This window comes from Salmo salar, chromosome 13 (assembly GCF_965601325.2).
Source record: "Salmo salar chromosome 13, fSalSal1, whole genome shotgun sequence".
In the NCBI taxonomy this organism is placed as follows: domain Eukaryota; kingdom Metazoa; phylum Chordata; class Actinopteri; order Salmoniformes; family Salmonidae; genus Salmo; species Salmo salar.
The window spans coordinates 15,490,825-15,510,720 of record NC_138303.1 but is presented as its reverse complement, the minus strand read 5'-3'; the positions used below and the strand labels follow the sequence as shown (position 1 = coordinate 15,510,720).

The window sequence follows — 19,896 nt, the reverse complement described above, 5'->3', positions numbered from 1 at the left end:
GTGTCTTATTGAGTCCAGGTAGTGGTGTCTCTTATTGAGCCTAGGTAATGGTGTCTCTTATTGAGTCCAGGTAGGTGGTGTCTCTTATTGAGTCCAGGTAGGTGGTGTCTCTTATTGAGTCCAGGTAGTGGTGTCTCTTATTGAGTCCAGGTAGTGGTGTCTTATTGAGTCCAGGTAGTGGTGTCTCTTATTGAGTCTACGTAGTGGTGTCTCTTATTGAGTTCAGGTAGTGGTGTCTCTTATTGAGTCCAGGTAGGTGGTGTCTCTTATTGAGTCTAGGTAGTGGTGTCTTATTGAGTCCAGGTAGGTGGTGTCTCTTATTGAGTCCAGGTAGTGGTGTCTCTTATTGAGTCCAGGTAGGTGGTGTCTCTTATTGAGTCTAGGTAGTGGTGTCTCTTATTGAGTCCAGGTAGGTGGTGTCTCTTATTGAGTCCAGGTAGTGGTGTCTCTTATTGAGTCCAGGTAGGTGGTGTCTCTTATTGAGTCCAGGTAGGTGGTGTCTCTTATTTAGTCTAGGTAGTGGTGTATCTTATTGAGTCTAGATAGGTAGTGTCTCTTATTGAGTGTAGCAAGGTGGTGTCTTTTATTGAGTCTAGCAAGGTGGTGTCTCTTATTGTCTAGCAAGGTGGTGTCTCTTATTGAGTCTAGCAAGGTGGTGTCTCGTATTGAGTCTAGCAAGGTGGTGTCTCTTATTGGGTCTAGGTAGTGGTGTCTCTTATTGGGTCCAGGTAGTGGTGTCTCTTATTGAGTCCAGGTAGTGGTGTCTCTTTTGAGTCCAGGTAGGTGGTGTCTCTTATTGAGTCCAGGTAGGTGGTGCCTCTTATTGAGTCCAGGTAGGTGGTGCCTCTTATGGAGTCCAGGTAGGTGGTGCCTCTTATTGAGTCCAGCTAGGTGGTGTCTCTTATTGAGTATAGGTAGTGGTGTCTCTAATTGTCTAGCAAGGTGGTGTCTCTTATTGAGTCTAGCAAGGTGGTGTCTCTTATTGAGTCTAGCAAGGTGGTGTCTCTTATTGAGTCTAGGTAGTGGTGTCTCTTATTGAGTCTAGCAAGGTGGTGTCTCTTATTGGGTCTAGGTAGTGGTGTCTCTTATTGAGTCTAGGTAGTGGTGTCTCTTATTGAGTCCAGGTAGTGGTGCCTCTTATTGAGTCCAGGTAGTGGTGTCTCTTATTGAGTCCAGGTAGGTGGTGTCTCTTATTGAGTCCAGGTAGGTGGTGCCTCTTATTGAGTCCAGGTAGGTGGTGCCTCTTATTGAGTCCAGGTAGGTGGTGCCTCTTATGGAGTCCAGGTAGTGGTGTCTCTTATTGAGTCCAGGTAGTGGTGTCTCTTATTGAGTCTAGGTAGGTGGTGTCTCTTATTGAGTCCAGGTAGTGGTGTCTCTTATTGAGTCCAGGTAGGTGGTGTCTCTTATTGAGTCCAGGTAGGTGGTGTCTCTTATTGAGTCCAGGTAGGTGGTGTCTCTTATTGAGTCCAGGTAGTGGTGTCTCTTATTGAGTCCAGGTAGTGGTGTCTCTTATTGAGTCCAGGTAGTGGTGTCTCTTATTGAGTCTAGGTAGTGGTGTCTCTTATTGAGTCCAGGTAGTGGTGTCTCTTATTGAGTCCAGGTAGTGGTGTCTCTTATTGAGTCCAGGTAGTGGTGTCTTATTGAGTCCAGGTAGTGGTGGCTCTTATTGAGTCTAGGTAGGTGGTGTCTCTTATTGAGTCTAGCAAGGTGGTCTCTTAATGAGTCTAGCAAGGTGGTGTCTCTTATTGAGTCTACGTAGTGGTGTCTCTTATTGAGTCTACGTAGTGGTGCCTCTTATTGAGTCCAGGTAGGTGGTGTCTCTTATTGAGTCCAGGTAGGTGGTGTATCTTATTGAGTCTAGGTAGGTGGTGTCTCTGATTGAGTCTAGCAAGGTGGTGTCTCTTATTGAGTCTAGGTAGTGGTGTCTCTTATTGAGTCCAGGTAGTGGTGTCTCTTTTTTAGTCTAGGTAGGTGGTGTCTCTTATTGAGTCTAGCAAGGTGGTGTCTCTTATTGAGTCTACGTAGTGGTGTCTCTTATTGAGTCCAGATAGTGGTGTCTCTTATTGAGTCCAGGTAGTGGTGTCTCTTATTGAGTCCAGGTAGGTGGTGTCTCTTGTTGAGTCTACGTAGTGGTGTCTCTTATTGAGTCCAGGTAGTGGTGTCTCTTATTGAGTCTACGTAGTGGTGTCTCTTATTGAGTCCAGGTAGGTGGTGTCTCTTATTGAGTCCAGGTAGTGGTGTCTTATTGAGTCCAGGTAGTGGTGTCTCTTATTGGGTCCAGGTAGTGGTGTCTCTTATTGAGTCTAGGTAGTGGTGTCTCTTATTGAGTCCAGGTAGGTGGTGTCTCTTATTGAGTCCAGGTAGTGGTGGCTCTTATTGAGTCCAGGTAGGTGGTGTCTCTTATTGAGTCTAGCAAGGTGGTGTCTCTTATTGAGTCTACGTAGTGGTGTCTCTTATTGAGTCCAGGTAGTGGTGTCTCTTATTGAGTCTAGGTAGTGGTGTCTCTTATTGAGTCCAGGTAGGTGGTGTCTCTTATTGAGTCCAGGTAGGTGGTGTCTCTTATTGAGTCTACGTAGTGGTGTCTCTTATTGAGTCCAGGTAGTGGTGTCTCTTATTGAGTCCAGGTAGTGGTGTCTTATTGAGTCCAGGTAGTGGTGTCTCTTATTGAGTCCAGGTAGGTGGTGTCTCTTATGGAGTCCAGGTAGTGGTGTCTCTTATTGAGTCCAGGTAGTGGTGTCTCTTATTGAGTCCAGGTAGGTGGTGTCTCTTATTGAGTCCAGGTAGGCGGTGCCTCTTATTGAGTCCAGGTAGATGGTGCCTCTTATTGAGTCCAGGTAGGTGGTGCCTCTTATGGAGTCCAGGTAGTGGTGCCTCTTATGGAGTCCAGGTAGTGGTGCCTCTTATTGAGTCCAGGTAGGTGGTGCCTCTTATTGAGTCCAGGTAGGTGATGCCTCTTATGGAGTCCAGGTAGTGGTGTCTCTTATTGAGTCCAGGTAGTGGTGTCTCTTATTGAGTCCAGGTAGTGGTGTCTCTTATTGAGTCCAGGTAGTGGTGTCTCTTATTGAGTCTAGGTCGTGGTGGCTCTTATTGAGTCTAGGTAGTGGTGTCTCTTATTGAGTCCAGGTAGTGGTGTCTCTTATTGAGTCCAGGTAGTGGTGTCTCTTATTGAGTCCAGGTAGTGGTGTCTCTTATTGAGTCCAGGTAGGTGGTGTCTCTTATTGAGTCTAGGTAGTTGTGTCTCTTATTGAGTCCAGGTAGGTGGTGTCTCTTATTGAGTCTACGTAGTGGTGTCTCTTATTGAGTCCAGGTAGGTGGTGTCTCTTATTGAGTCTAGGTAGTGGTGTCTCTTATGGAGTCCAGGTAGGTGGTGTCTCTTATTGAGTCCAGGTAGGTGGTGTCTCTTATTGAGTCCAGGTAGTGGTGTCTCTTATTGAGTCCAGGTAGTGGTGTCTTATTAAGTCCAGGTAGTGGTGTCTCTTATTGAGTCCAGGTAGTGGTCTCTCTTATTTAGTCCAGGTAGTGGTGTCTCTTATTGAGTCCAGGTAGTGGTGGCTCTTATTGAGTCCAGGTAGTGGTGGCTCTTATTGAGTCTAGGTAGGTGGTGTCTCCTCTCACTCTACAGAGAGGTCCCCTCAGCCATGGCCTGGACAGCATTACTAATGCTCTTTAGGCCAGAAGGTTAGGAGGAGACAGGGCCAGGGATGATCACTCCTATAACATGGCTATCTGCCTGCTAATCCCTGCCTGGCAGTGTGTGTGTGTGTGTGTGCCAGCCTGCCCAGCTGGGCAACAGAGATAAAGCACAGAGGGAAACACATTACCCCAGCTTTTGTTCCTCAAGGCTCCTTTGTGTGGTTCTGCTAATCTGATGTGAATGTGTGCAATACCTTCAATTGTCAATCTCATATAGAAAGAAACACGTTGGTACAGACTATCAGTAACATTTCAAATAAGTAATTAACCCTAGTGCTAACCCTGACCTTAACCCTTATCCTAACCATAAACTTAACCCTAACACTTAATCTAAACTTTTACTCAAACTCTTATTCAAACCTAACCGTAACCTTAGCAACCAGTTGCTTATCAACAGATAGTATGACTATCAACAAACTATCTGTGGAACATCTACTAATGGAAAATCCGGACTATCCAAATAAAGTGTGATCATAGGTTAATATTTTCTGTGAGTGTCGACCTGCCGGCTGTAAGATGGTGACACTGTGAGGACTACTTTGGATCAAGCGTTTTAATTAATACTTGTAACTGCTATCCTCTAGGAACACATTTTTGTATATGTTTTTCACCCAAATAAATTTAATTCAACTGTTAATCCTTCCTCTTTTTCTTCTGTGAATGAACAAGTGTTACTGTAGTGAAACTCACCCTCTTCTTCTTCCTCGTTGTTCTGCTTCCTCTTCTTCCGGGACTTTGAATTCTTCTTGTTCTTCATGTCCTGTTGTTCCATAATGTGCTGCATGACTGTAAATGAAGTGGCGAGGAGGACGGAAAGACAAAATGTTATTTTGATTAAAGATTTGTCGCAATAACGCTCTTCCCACTGTCTAGGTCTGAAAAACAGATGATGGTGTTTTGTGCTGGGCTCTCTCAACTTTGACCCTACTCCCACTCCTTTTTTTCTCCTCACTTTTCCAGTGCTGCATCCTGTTTGATCTGGCCCGAATCCCAGATAATAATAGCTGGAAAACTAATATCAACTGTCTGTTTGTGAACGCACGGGAATACCGGATACATAAACACACCTCTGGATGCACCCAAGTCTAATCAAACAAATAAATCATATTTATTCCAAAACCACCAGCTACAGGAAAACAACCTTCACCAACCCATAATCCATGGTAAACACAGAAAAAGATTCATAGATGTACTGTATATAAATAGTACAAACATTATTATCAATAGAAGCAGTTTTGCCACTCACTCTTCTTGTCGTTGGAAGGCTCCAGGTGTGTCTGGATGTACCCCTCCAGGTAGCTTCTGAACTTGGGTGAGGGGGAGAAGAAGGCCAGGCTGATGGCCATGAATTCCCAGCCGGCCTCCAGGCTCCTCAGGCTCAGGTTGTCAGTGGTCTGTCTGACCAGCTGGACGTACAGCTCGTCCCTCAGGGCCTGCATTCCCCAGCACTTAGTGACCACCAGCAGGGCGGCGTGACGGCGCTCCAGCCGGGCTGGACGGTCCCCCATGTAGCCCTGAATCAGCTTGAACATCTCACAGGCCTCCTTCTTGACGGTGCGGTCGCTGGTGATCAGCATGGGCTTCTTGATGGAGCCCCTGTTCCAGGAGAGCATGTTGGAGATGGAGACGCGGCGGCGGAACAGGCCCTGGGTGTGCAGGTTCAGGTTCTTACTGGCCCAGTCCACCATGTTGGTGTCTGGAGGAGGTTTACAGAGGGTGGTGTAAGGGTACTGGTATCCCACGCTGCCACCTCCTCCTCCCCCACATCCCCTCCTGTCTCCAGTCACTTTGATTCCATGGGGGGAGCCCCTGGTGCCCCTGTGTCCATTACCTCCGCCTTGTGACGAGATCTCCGACTGGGCCTTGGAGTCCAGTGTTCCTGCCTGGAGAAGAAGACCCAAAGGGAGAGGAAGATTTAGCAAGGCATAGACATAAACGCTACAGCTGGAATCATATGAGAATTACTGTCTGTTAATGGCGTGTGTCTAATGCTGTAAACATACTGTACATAGAGAATGTAAATTATGGTGTGTGTGTGTGTGTGTGTGTGTGTGTGTTCGTCAGTGTCCTACATACTGTAGGATCAGTTTACTAATGTCCCCTAAAGTGTTAACAGAGTAGAATCTGGAATCATTCACGCAGATCACACTCTAGAAATAGGTGACCCAATGTGGCTATCACATCTAAACACATATTTGGTAACATAACAACCATCCCCCACTCTCTGTAGCCTTCCTCTGGCTGCTTCCCTTCCATCACCCCAAAACACTTCCACTGCCACTGGCCCTTTACCAAATACAAATTAAACTACATTGAATGGTGGATGAATGGCAGGATCTCGTCACGGTATCTCTGCATTCAAACTGCCGTCAATAAAATGCAATTGTGTTCATTGTCCATACCTTATGCCTTCCCATACCATAACCCCACCACCACCATGGGGCACTCCGTTTCCAACTTTGACATCAGCAAACCGCTCGTCGCATACGACGCCATACATTCATCCGTGAAGAGCACACTTCTCCAGCAGCCATCGAAGGTGAGCATTTTCCCACTGAAGTCGGTTACAATGCCAAACTGCAGTCAGGTCAAGATCCTGATGAGGACGACGAGCACTCGGATGACCTTTCCTGAGACGGTTTCAGACAGTTTGTGCAGAAATTCTTCAGTTGTGCAAACCCACAGTTTCATCAGCTGTCCGGGTGGCTGGTCTCAGATGATCCCGCAGGCGTGGTTACACGTGGTCTGCGGTTGTGAGACCGGTTGGACGTACTGCCAAACTCTCTAAAACAACATTGGAGGTGGCTTATGGTAGAGAAACTAACATTCAATTATCTGGCAACAGCCCTGCAGTCAGCATGCCAATTACATGCTCCCTCAAAACTTGAGACATCTGTAGCATGTGACAAAATTGCACATTTTAGAGTGGCCTTTTGTTTCCCCCAGCACAAGGTGCACCTGTGTAATGATGATACTGTTTAATCAGCTTATTGATATGCCACACCTGTTTGGTGGATGGATTATCTTGGCAAATGAGAAATGCTCACTAACAACAATGTTTTGTGCACAATATTTGAGCGAAATAAGCTTTTGTGCATGAGGAACATTTCTGGGATCTTTAACTTCAGCTCATGAAACATGGGACCGACACTTTACATGTTGCATTTAGAATTGCGCTCACTATACTTTAACTAATCTAATAACATGACTTTTATTTGTTCCCTTTATGCAATGAATCACATCAAATCCCAAATGGCCACCATTGTTCTCTCTTTGGAACATCCAGGTAATTCAATCACAATCATATCAATAATGAGTTTGCCTCTGAACCAACACTAATGTCTTACCAAAGGTGTTTTCAAACTCAATTACATGGCCTAAAGAAGAACAAACAGTAATAACCAACAATAACCTTGAAAGATTGGCTTTTACATTCATACTCATATGACCTCATATTTACAATATAATGCTTCAGAAGTCAGGCAGATCTGTTAGAGGAAATCTGGCCTCTTATATATCAGGCTTTACATTATTGTTCTGACAGAGATGCGTGGGTAGGGACCAGGGAGGGTACCCTTATTTTACATAGCAGTCGTAAAATACATATGTCTATGTAGTAAGGGCTTCATAATGTGGTCTTATTAAAAACAAAAGCGGCATTATAATCTTTTCAGTAGTGTAGTAATCCATGCAGCATGGTGAACCATGTGGGCCGTTGGTCAGAAGTACAACTGGTGTATTTTTCCACAGCTCAGGCCCAAAGATTTCCAATCTTAACCCCCTCAGCAGGTCTGGAGCTAAGCTCCACTAAGACCCACTCAGGCCAAAACAGCATTTCCCCAAAAGGCGTAGGCTCAGGTTGTCTGGGTCTCTATGTTTTTGGTTGGATAGGTTTCTCAAATTCTTTCTTAGGTTTTTGCATTCTTCATCAAATCATCTGTCATTGTTGTTCATTTTCTTAGAATGTCTGCTTGAAATTTTTGGATTTGATAGGGAAGCTGAGAAATTGCCAAGTTTACACCTTCACTATTACAGTGAAACGTTTTGTACAGGAAATTGTCTAAAAGGGACTGAATTAGTTGTTACCTAATTGTTTTTTGGTAGGTTTCCACACTACTTTCCTTCCATGTATAGCATTTCTTAATATTATTCAGTTCCTTTGGCTTTGATGATTGAGTATTGCTCTGTTCAAGTAGACTGTGATTTTGCTGTGATCTGATAGCGGTGTCAGTGGACTGACTGTGAACGCTCTGAGAGACTCTGGGTTGAGGTCAGTGATAAAGTAGTCTACAGTACTACTGCCAAGAGATGAGCTATAGGTGTACCTACCATAGGAGTCCCCTCGAAGCCTACCACTGACTATGTAGATACCCAGTGTGCGACAGCGCTGCAGGAGTTGTGACCCGTTTTTGTTGGTTATGTTGTCATAGTTGTGCGAGGGGGGCATATGGGGGAGGGAATACTGTCCTTCCAGGTAGGTGTTTGTCCCCGTGTGCTGAGGGTGTCAGGTTCTTGTCCAGTTCTGGCATTTAGGTCGCCACAGACTAGTACATGTCCCTAGGCCTGGAAATGATTGATTTCCCCCTCCAGGATGGAGAAGCTGTCTTCATTAAAGTATGGTGATTCTAGTGGGAGGATATAGGTAGCACACATGAGGACATTTTTCTCTGTTGAGATCATTTCCTTTTGAATTTCTAGCCAGATGAAAAATGGTCCTGTTCTGATTAATTTAATAGAGTGAGTTAGGTCTGCTCTATACCAAATTAGCATACCCTCTGAGTCCCTTCCCTGTTTCACACCTGGTAGTTTGGTGGATGGGACTACCAGCTCTCTGTAATTTAGAGGGAAACCAGTGGGCCCATCTCCTCTATAGCATGTTTCTTGTAGGATGACAACATCTGTATTTCTGATTTATTTGGTGAAGTCCAGGTTCCTGCTCTTTAAGCCAAGGGCAGATGACCTCAGGCTTTAGATATTCCAGGATGAGATAGTGAAGATTTTGTGTTACATAAAGTGTCCAATGTTAGTCGTGTGGTTTGGCTTCAGACCAGTAAGTGTGAGTACAGCCTGCTGAGCATCTGGTACATGCCATTGGCTTGGGCTAGTGTAAGAGTGGGGGCTGGGCCTGTTTTCCTACTCACGGCCTGGGCGTATGTGTGACTCATGTTGAGGCCCTCTTTGCGGGAGTGGGGGGCATGGGGTGGGCAGGAGGGGCATAGGTCTAATCTGAGGTGTTCTAAATGGTGTGTGGGCATGGTTGACTTGGGGGGGTGTTGATTGGTTGGGGTGGGGGTGTGGATGTGGCTGGTGGTGTTGTGGTCTGGATGTAGGTCCTCTCGGCAGGGGGGGGGGGGGGGGGGGTCCTGCAGGTCTGGGAGAGTGTCTCGTCTGGGTGGAGTGTCTGTTGATCTGTTGCTCCTGTGTGAGGTGTTGGGGCAGCGGTTGAGGACGATGTCCTTTAGGGTCCGGGCGAAGTTGGGCACTGCTGCCTTGTATAGGTGGACTTGGTCGTAAAGGCTGTTCAAGTCCAGGGTGGAGTGGTGGGCCAGGTAGATATTTGGTTTTGAGGCACAGTCATGGAAAATACTAGCGTTAACCCACTGTATGGTAGCAGGGTGGAGATAACCACTTGTGCGTTGGGGAAAGTAGAAGAGGCTTTTCAATCACTCCCTTGAGTGCTGTGGCCACCATTTCCTTCTGATGTTCCCAGGTTGTTTGTGCCTGTGTGTATTATTATGTGGCTGGGTAACCCTAGTTTGTCCTCAGACAGAAGGTCTAGAGCATGCTGGGTGTTTGGGCATCAGAGTTTAGACACTGTGTTTGGGAAAAAGTAAATTATCTTGTATATATTTCCCGTTTGAGTCCATAAGGAGTACAATCTGTGGCTTGTATATGTCCTCAGTGGGTGTGGGGTGGTTGTCAGGAGGGATATCAGGGTGGCTGACGGGGGGTTCTCAGAGGGGGTGGGATCCCCTGGGCTTGGGGTTCTTCATTTGTCTTTTCTGCTGTGGTGTCGAGACTATGGTCAGGGTCTGGTGTGGACTGTTCTGCTGTGGTGATGAGACTATGGTCAGGGTCTGGTGTGGACTGTTCTGCTGTGGTGTTGAGGCTATGGTCAGGGTCTGGGATGGACTGTTCTGCTGTGATGTTAACACTATGGTCAGGGTCTGGTGTGGACTGTTCTGCTGTGATGTTAACACTATGGTCAGGGTCTGGGATGGACTGTTCTACTGTGGTGTTAACACTATGGTCAGGGTCTGGGATGGACTGTTCTGCTGTGGTGTTAACACTATGGTCAGGGTCTGGGATGGACTGTTCTGCTGTGATGTTAACACTATGGTCAGGGTCTGGGATGGACTGTTCTGCTGTGATGTTAACACTATGGTCAGGGTCTGGTGTGGACTGTTCTGCTGTGGTGATGAGACTATGGTCAGGGTCTGGGATGGACTGTTCTGCTGGCTTCTCTGCATGATGGCCAGTTCTCTAATGAGTTGTTCTCTGTCACATGTCATCATTCTCTCCTTTTCCTCCAGCACTCAGTTCTGTTCTAGACTTGTACAGGTTGTTTTCTAGTATCCCGAGTTTCCACCCATCGCTAACACCTTCCCTCTTAACAGAGGTGTAGTGTGTTAATATAGCACTGTGCCATGCCAGGGGATGGTCTGTGTTAATATAGCACTGTGCCATGCCAGGGGATGGTCTGTGTTAATATAGCACTGTGCCATGCCAGGGGATGGTCTGGTTAATATAGCACTGTGCCATGCCAGGGGATGGTCTGTGTTAATATAGCACTGTGCCATGCCAGGGGATGGTCTGGTAAATATAGCACTGTGCCATGCCACGGGATGGTCTGTGTTAATATAGCACTGTGCCATGCCAGGGGATGGTCTGTGTTAATATAGCACTGCACCATGCCAGGGGATGGTCTGGTTAATATAGCACTGTGCCATGCCACGGGATGGTCTGTGTTAATATAGCACTGTGCCATGCCACGGGATGGTCTGTGTTAATATAGCACTGTGCCATGCCACGGGATGGTCTGTGTTAATATAGCACTGTGCCATGCCAGGGGATGGTCTGTGTTAATATAGCACTGTGCCATGCCAGGGGATGGTCTGTGTTAATATAGCACTGTGCCATGCCAGGGGATGGTCTGTGTTAATATAGCACTGTGCCATGCCAGGGGATGGTCTGTGTTAATATAGCACTGTGCCATGCCAGGGGATGGTCTGTGTTAATATAGCACTGCACCATGCCAGGGGATGGTCTGTGTTAATATAGCACTGTGCCATGCCAGGGGATGGTCTGTGTTAATATAGCACTGTGCCATGCCAGGGGATGGTCTGTGTTAATATAGCACTGTGCCATGCCAGGGGATGTGTGGAAGATTAAGTTGTTTATGTTCCCATTTTTATAATAGTCAGCAAAAAGTGTCTCTTGATATTCCATAATGAGCTTTTTTTGCACTCTTTTTGTGCCTTGTCATTTTTTACATCCAGAGGGTGTATTGTATTGTAATGACCTCTGAACAGCGGGAGAGGGCTTCAAAGGTCTCTGTACTTGGTTGGGGTGGGCTGTGGAACTCTTCTGCCATTGTTGGGCTCAAGGGCTTTGACACCTCTCATGTCACATCTCAGTGCTAATTGAAGTTGCATGTTATATGTTTTATGACTGCTGCAAGATGAATTACCTCTTTGAGGACATTCAAGTTTCCTGAAACTGAATTACTCACTCAGTTCCAGGTTGGATGGTGTTTTCAGGTTACTGTTGTTTGTTTGCCAGAGCATTTTCTGTATAGCTTGGAAATAAACATCTTTGGTAGTAGGAATCCTTCCAGGTCATTATGTCCAAAATCAGGTTGTAGGTTTAGAGTTTTGATTTGAAGTGAAGGTTATCTTGTAGAGGGTAGTATCCTGTATATGTCCTGGTGACATAGTGAAGGTTATGTTGTGGAGGGCAGTATCCTGTATATGTCCTGGTGACATAGTGAAGGTTATGTTGTGGAGGGTAGTATCCTGTATATGTCCTGGTGACATAGTGAAGGTTATGTTGTGGAGGGTAGTATCCTGTATATGTCCTGGTGACATAGTGAAGGTTATGTTGTGGAGGGTAGTATCCTGTATATGTCCTGGTGACATAGTGAAGGTTATGTTGTAGAGGGTAGTATCCTGTATAAGTCCTGGTGACATAGTGAAGGTTATGTTGTGGAGGGTAGTATCCTGTATATGTCCTGGTGACATAGTGAAGGTTACGTTGTAGAGGGTAGTATCCTGTATATGTCCTGGTGACATAGTGAAGGTTATGTTGTGGAGGGTAGTATCCTGTATATGTCCTGGTGACATAGTGAAGGTTATGTTGTAGAGGGTAGTATCCTGTATATGTCCTGGTGACATAGTGAAGGTTATGTTGTGGAGGGTAGTATGCTGTATATGTCCTTGACGAAAAATCCAAGTTTATTTAACTCCAAATCAATATTTTTGTAAAAACATCTCTCTCTCTCTCTCTGTGTGTTCAAGATGTCTGTCAGTGCCATCTCTTCCTGGTCAGTGTGTGTGGTGTGATAGTCTGTGATTGGGTTTAGCAGTGTCCTGTGTGTGTGACTGGGCTCTCTCACAGGCTGGGTTGCAGATAACATGGTAAGATACTCCTCCTCAGGCACATTTGGGGAGGCTGGGGGAGGGGGGGGGGGGGGGGTGCATAGCAGGCTGGGGTACCTTCAAAACAGACACATCCAGCCAGCGACAGTGGCAACTCTCACAGATAAGAGAGAATGGCAAAGTTACGACAAATACAGACTCTTAACACCACATTGCCCACAAAGTGTGTTCAAATAAATCCTGATTAATCGTGTTAGTTTTTAGATTATGGTTTGATAAAAGAACCACTATTACAGACCCTGCTAATTGCTGATGTCTGGTTATTTACAGTGAGGGAAAAAAGTATTTGATCCCCTGCTGATTTTGTACGTTTGCCCACTGACAAAGAAATGATCAGTCTATAATTTTAATGGTAGGTTTATTTGAACAGTGAGAGACAGAATAACAGCAAAAAAATCCAGAAAAACGCATGTCAAAAATGTTATAAATTGATTTGCATTTTAATGAGGGAAATAAGTATTTGACCCCCTCTCAATCAGAAAGATTTCTGGCTCCCAGGTGTCTTTTATACAGGTAACGAGCTGAGATTAGGAGCACACTCTTAAAGGGAGTGCTCCTAATCTCAGTTTGTTACCTGTATAAAAGACACCTGTCCACAGAAGCAATCAATCAATCAGATTCCAAACTCTACACCATGGCCAAGACCAAAGAGCTCTCCAAGGATGTCAGGGACAAGATTGTAGACCCACACAAGGCTGGAATGGGCTACAAGACCATTGCCAAGCAGCTTGGTGAGAAGGTGACAACAGTTGGTGCGATTATTCGCAAATGGAAGAAACACAAAATAACTGAATCTCCCTCGGCCTGGGGCTCCATGCAAGATCTCACCTCGTGGAGTTGCAATGATCATGAGAACGGTGAGGAATCAGCCCAGAACTACACGGGAGGATCTTGTCAATGATCTTATGGCAGCTGGGACCATAGTCACCAAGAAAACAATTGGTAACACACTATGCCGTGAAGGACTGAAATCCTGCAGCGCCCGCAAGGTCCCCCTGCTCAAGAAAACACATATACATGCCCGTCTGTCTATATTTTGCCAATGAACATCTGAATGATTCAGAGAACAACTGGGTGAAAGTGTTGTGGTCAGATGAGACCAAAATGGAGCTCTTTGGCATCAACTCAACTCGCCGTGTTTGGAGGAGGAGGAATGCTGCCTATGACCCCAAGAACACCATCCCCACCGTCAAACATGGAGGTGGAAACATTATGCTTTGGGGGTGTTTTTCTGCTAAGGGGACAGGACAACTTTACCACATCAAAGGGACGATGGACGGGGCCATATACCGTCAAATCTTGAATGAGAACCTCCTTCCCTCAGCCAGGGCATTGAAAATGGGTCGTGGATGGGTATTCCAGCATGACAATGACCCAAAACACACGGCCAAGGCAACAAAGGAGTGGCTCAAGAAGAAGCACATTAAGGTCCTGGAGTGGCCTAGCCAGTCTCCAGACCTTAATCCCATAGAAAATCTGTGGAGGGAGCTGAAGGTTCGAGTTGCCAAACATCAGCCTCGAAATCTTAATGACTTGGAGAAGATCTGCAAAGAGGAGTGGGACAAAATCCTGAGATGTGTGCAAACCAGGTGGCCAACTACAAGAAACGTCTGACCTCTGTGATTGCCAACAAGGGTTTTGCCACCAAGTACTAAGTCATGTTTTGCAGAGGGGTCAAATACTTATTTCCCTCATTAAAATGCAAATAATTTTATAATATTTTTGACATGCGTTTTCTGGATTTTTTTGGTGTTATTCTGTCTCTCACTGTTCAAATAAACCTACCATTAAAATTATAGACTGATCATTTCTTTGTCAGTGGGCAAACGTACAAAATCAGCAGAGGATCAAATACTTTTTTCCCTCACTGTAGGACCCCATTTATTTTTCAATTTCAGACAGACATTCTTGCTGAAGGCCTTTGGGAGAGTCATTTCCATGGGTGTTCATATACTGCAGTGAATGATATGGCTTCTGTGGGCCTGAACCACATTTCAGTCAGGCCATTTCAACCCACACACAGCCTCAGCCCCAGTCTCCTTGCAGCGCATAGGCAGCTTCTGCCAAGTTACTCTCCTACAGATCTGACAATGCACAATGAAAAGACTCTGCCCCAATGTATTTCAACATGTGACTGGAGTATTCATCTGCATAAGGTAGGCGTTTCATACAGGAGCACATTTAAGTACATGATAAGTGCACACCACGGACTACGCACACATCCACAAAAAAAAACTGATATCAGCTCTGAGGATTTGAGGCCATTCAAGATGGCTTTTGCTGTCGATAACAGTCAGTAACTCAACCTCTGATCGGACATTTACTACACCGAGACATAAGTACACTCATGTCCAGTAAAAGTCCCCAAGGAGAGTCTACAATTTAGAAGTAGAAGTACTGTACATCCAGAATGTAAGTGATCCCATTCCAACACATTATACCCAGTGATCCAGAGAGTACAGTGTTTTTATATGTAACAATCTGGTGCCTTTGTAGTAGTTGCAGAGCTGGACTGAACTGAGACTACACTGTTCCTGACTGGACTGGACTACTCTCCTCCTGACTGGACTGGGACTACTCTCCTCCTGACTGGACTGGGACTACTCTGTTCCTGACTGGACTGGGACTACTCTGTTCCTGACTGGACTGGGACTACTCTGTTCCTGACTGGACTGGGACTACTCTGTTCCTGACTGGACTGGGACTACTCTGTTCCTGACTGGACTGGGACTACTCTGTTCCTGACTGGACTGGGACTACTCTGTTCCTGACTGGACTGGGACTACTCTATTCCTGACTGGACTGGGACTACTCTGTTCCTGACTGGACTGGGACTACTCTGTTCCTGACTGGACTGGGACTACTCTGTTCCTCTCATCGAGGAGACATACAGGTGGGGAGTAGGACTGCCTGGAGCCCCTCTCCCCAACTTCACTCCCAAATCTCCATTGTCTGAAACCCCACCCCTCCAAAAAAATGAAAAGGGATTGTTCTTATTTCTACTGCCAAAAACAGAGATCCCTCTTTCCCTTTACACAATAGAAATAGTCCTGGAATGAGACCAACAATTCTATTAAGTTTGTCCAGACAGTATAAAAAGTGAGGGTGTGTTATATTGAAAAGTCCAGTCCAGTGTATGTTTCAGAGCAGAGGTTAGAGAATTCTCCAGTTGAGTAAAGTGGCCCGGCTTTGATAGTGGATGGATGTGGGTGGATCTAGCGTGACCCCCGCTAAGCACTAGTGTGGGAAAAAGTCTCACATACTCAGCTTCAATGAGCTGACAAACAGAGGCAGTTAATGGGACCTTCTCCCTAGTAAGTCCCCAAGCCCAGCTCAACACATGACACACTGCAGCCAGGATCAAATCTGTGTTTTCTTTCCCACTCGCTGTCACTCATCCTCTATTTCACTTGATCTGGCACAGTTCACTGAACTGCATGGTACAATCTCTCAATACACACACACACACACACACACCACACACACACACACACACACACACACACACACACACACACACACACACACACACACACACACACACACACACACACACACACACACACACACACACACACACACACACACACACACACACACATTCCTACTCCAGTGGAGGTCCTCCTATCTACAGTAGTCAGGAGGATGCAGACAGGCAGGCAGGACATGTAGTTTGGTAGTCACCACTTCTTTCTGCAGGGTGATCTACATGCTGTTGTGTTCAGTAATGTGTTCAGTGTTCCTGTCTCCATACTGTTTACCACCTCATATTTCATCTCTCTGATTCACTGACATAGTGGCCTGTCTGAAATCTGGCATGCCTACAACTTACTTACACATACTGTATACTAATCGTACTGCATACTATTTAGAACGTACTGTTTAGTAAAAACGAATGCAGTAAGCAACTAATATATCAACATGCTAGAACGTGTCACCTAATGCACAATTGCGTTGATTCCCGCTATATGTTCATGTTGGTACAGTGTGTCCCCTCAGCTGATTATCAGCTGTTGTCAAACACACGGAAGTCTGGTAAGATGCTTATCTTCCTCAACCGCATGAAAAGGTGAAATGAGTACAACATCCTGGCATTTAAAGCATTTAAAAATGAAACTTTTTTTTATGCAAACCGCAAATGCCTACTATTTATGGGTATTCGGACACGCCCACAGAATCCAGTTCTCTCAAAGCACTTCGATCACTGACTCACCTGACAGACGGATGCTGAGAGCGGAATGGAATCTCTCTCTTCCTCAGTGTTTCCCTCACTCGTTCTCTCTGCATGAGATCTTCTCCAGGCATGCAGTGTTTTCTTGGTGGAGGTGACTAAGCCACCTTATGGATTTGGAAAGCTGAGCGACACCTCACGTGGGGGAGCGGAGCGCTCGCCCACATTAAAACTCATACGCGTTTCATGTTCATTTTTCCTGTCTACCGCAAACGTGTTGCCTGTGGAGTCCTAGCTCTGCGTTTTTAGTTTTTATGTGCAGGTTGTTCTTTTCAGAGTCCCTGCAGAGCAGCCGGTCTCCTAGTTGTGGGGGTGGATGCGGTTTGAGGTTATAAAGGCTTTGACAAAACAACTCACGGCCTAACGTTATAAGTAATCAGCCACAACGAGCAACTAGGCTAACCCAAATCACACTATACACTATTTCTAAAACAAGGTGAGAAAGAGGGTTGGGGCTGTCTCAGGTGGCAATACACACACTGCATTAATGTGACTTGTTTTTTACAGGAAAGGAGAGATAAAACATGTGATTAGAAACAACTCCAATAGGATTCAAGGCGCTCCGAAGCAAAGCCCTTTTCCTGGAATGGAACAGACTGGCAACAGGAAACTGAGAGCAAGCAACTTTCTTCTGCATTGTTCCTATGGCGACAGGATGTCGACAGCGTCCAATTTTTCTCCTGAAGGCTGAAGCGAGAGGGAGGTGAATCCCAGAGAAAAGAAGACAGGGAGAGACAGAGATGATTGCTGCCTCACAATGCCTTCCCTTAGCATCGCCTACACACTGCCACATCTCCAGCACAACACGGGAGGAAAATAGAACAATTGTTGTACCGTAGAACTACTTATAAAGATAGCAAGGCGAAAGGCAGCAGCTTTATTTTTTGGTAGAGACAGAGTGAGAGAGAGATGGAGAGAGAATTCCCAGGGCATGGATGGTAGACATTCCAGCTGACCTGCAGTAGTACACCTAACGAGGCTAATTAGCCCACGCCCAGTCACATGAGATAGAGAGTACAGAGCTTTCCTCACACAGACCGCCCTTTCATATGTCAACACGCTGTTCTATACACAGCAGAACAGCAGGCTGGAGCGGCCCTCGCACTGCGTACAGACGTCAATCCAACGTCTAGTCCACGTTGGCTCAACGTGATTTCATTTAAATGACGAGGAAACAACGTTGATTCAACACACGTCAACATATCAACACATAACTGTAAATAACACAAGCCAGAAGAACAGGCCTGTTTTCTACTGTGTAAACACAAAGAGGTCTGAATGCTAAGACACAGCTAAGACAAGTCTAACATTCACACCCGGATACAGTACACGGTGTTGAGAGGCGGGCTGTACTGAACTGTACCTGTGAGAGGGACATGTGGGGCTCCGAGGAGGACAGGCTGTTCTGGCTGATGATGCTCTTCTCCAGAGTGTCCACCTTCTCATAGGTCCGTTTCTGACGCACCATGCCCTCCGACGCCAGGGGCGAGAGGGGCACGTCGCCATGGGTACTCCCGCTCCCGGCCCGGTACAGAGAGCGGTTACTGGCGCTGATGTCCTCTCGGGAGGCGCTGTGGCCCCCGTACTTCTTCGGGGAGTCCAGGGGGGAACGGGCCCGAGGTACAGAGCTGTCAGACATCTCAGCGTCCAGGCTGGCCTTGCTGCCACGCAGGGTGTTAGATCGACTCACCACCACCCGCATCTCTGCCATCAGCTTCTCATTCAGGGCACTGAGCTCCCCACTGCTGCCCACTGAGCCTGGCCGGCCCTGCCCTGTTCCCCCAGCCCCACCTCCCAGGGCTCTCCGGCGGTTCTTCCTCCTCAAGCTGGGCGAGGGCCCGGTGGAGTAGCCTGAGTCCTGGTAGGTGACGGCGGCCGGCGCTGGGTACTCTTGGGAGGCCACGCTGTTCTGCCGGCTGTGTCGGACGTCCATGTTCTTCCTCACGCTGGTCTCCAGGAGACGCCACGACTGCTTCTTCTCCAGGCTCACCTCCTTGGGCCTGGGCTGGGTGACGACTGGGCATGGGGATGGAGAGGGGGGCAGGTCAGGGTCTGGAGCAGGGGCCTGCTCTGTCTGGATAGGATGGGATAAGGGGCTCTGCTTGCAGGTGGCAGGGTCCACATTGACCATGTGTTTGATGCACTCCCGTCCAGCGGGGCTGTACTCTGTGGCGGAGGGATTCCTCTTGTGTTTGGAGGCCAGGTGAGAGGCTGGGTATTGAAGCAGCTTGGGTTGCTGCTGAGTCTGGGTCTGGGGGTGGGTCTGGGGTTGGCGGACCCTCTGCAGGCTGGTGGTTGGGGTGGAGGACCTGTTCAGGAGGGCGGCCCCCTCCACCTCCACCTCCATCGGGGGCTCATCATAGATAGGTGTTTCCATGGGTGGTTCATCATAGATGGGCGGAGTGGCACCGTAATGGGGCGAGGAGGGCTGGGGGGTGCCAGCCTGACACCTCTGTGGGGTCTGGTAGACCTGGCTGCCAGTGGAGGGCATCACCAGGCCGAAGTTACCGTTGTCTCCCTTCTTCAGGTGGAAGGCTTGCTTGTGGTCCACAGGGGCAGCCATCTTGCCTGCAGGGCTGGATATGGGTCTGGGGCTGGGTCTGTCTGAGTGGACCTGGTACACAGCAGGGCTCCCAGGGCTGAGAGCGTTGAGGTGCTGGGTGCTAGCGGGCACCACGGACTGGTTCCTGCCAATGCTGTTCACCTTCACCAACATGGCTGCCTTCGATCCCGGAGCTGGCTGCCATCTTTGACCTGGGTCTCTGGAACAGAAGAGAGGAAGATTTTTTGATGAATAATAAAACAAATATTTATACATCACGGATGGGCAACTTTGATGGCGGGTGGGGGCCACAAAACATCTGAACTCTTTAAGGGGCTGCAGTGGCTCACCGGTCTGTGTACCCACATCCTTACCCAAACTTCCCTGCTGTACATAGAACACACTCAAAGACACCAAAAATGTGGGATCAAAGATGTATGATATGTCCACATGCTCACAGCACTATAAACAATGGTTTAGGCCTGTTTGGTGGGTAAACAAGACAGATGACTGTTCAAAGCCAACTTGCTCATATGTAACTGAGAAGAAAGAATCCGTGACTGGGATGCCAGACCTTGTCGGAATCCCACCTGTACATTCCCCTGCGTTTCAAGCTTTAAACCCTCTGACCTTCCACGGTTCAGAGAGAGAGATAGGTCTCTAGGTCTGACAGTATTGGCAACCAAGGTCTTTATAAAGGACAAACCACTCGTTAACCATGTTTATCTCATTTTGTGAGACTATGAGAGTGTATGGGAGGCAGGTATGAGAGT

At 47.0% G+C, this 19,896-nt stretch overlaps 1 protein-coding gene across 2 annotated transcripts in view; it reads right to left on the bottom strand.

The window, feature by feature from the left end:
- LOC106566473 (rho GTPase-activating protein 39) overlaps nucleotides 1–19,896 on the bottom strand; it is a 143,674-nt gene that overhangs the window by 28,899 nt on the left and 94,879 nt on the right. For both annotated transcript variants that reach the window (XM_014134542.3, XM_014134545.3), the window contains 3 exons: nucleotides 17,945–19,343; nucleotides 4,940–5,576; nucleotides 4,384–4,479 (listed from right to left, as the gene is read on the bottom strand). In XM_014134542.3, the coding sequence (XP_013990017.1) occupies nucleotides 4,384–4,479; nucleotides 4,940–5,576; nucleotides 17,945–19,343 (2,132 nt within the window). The remainder of the gene's footprint in view (nucleotides 1–4,383; nucleotides 4,480–4,939; nucleotides 5,577–17,944; nucleotides 19,344–19,896) is intronic.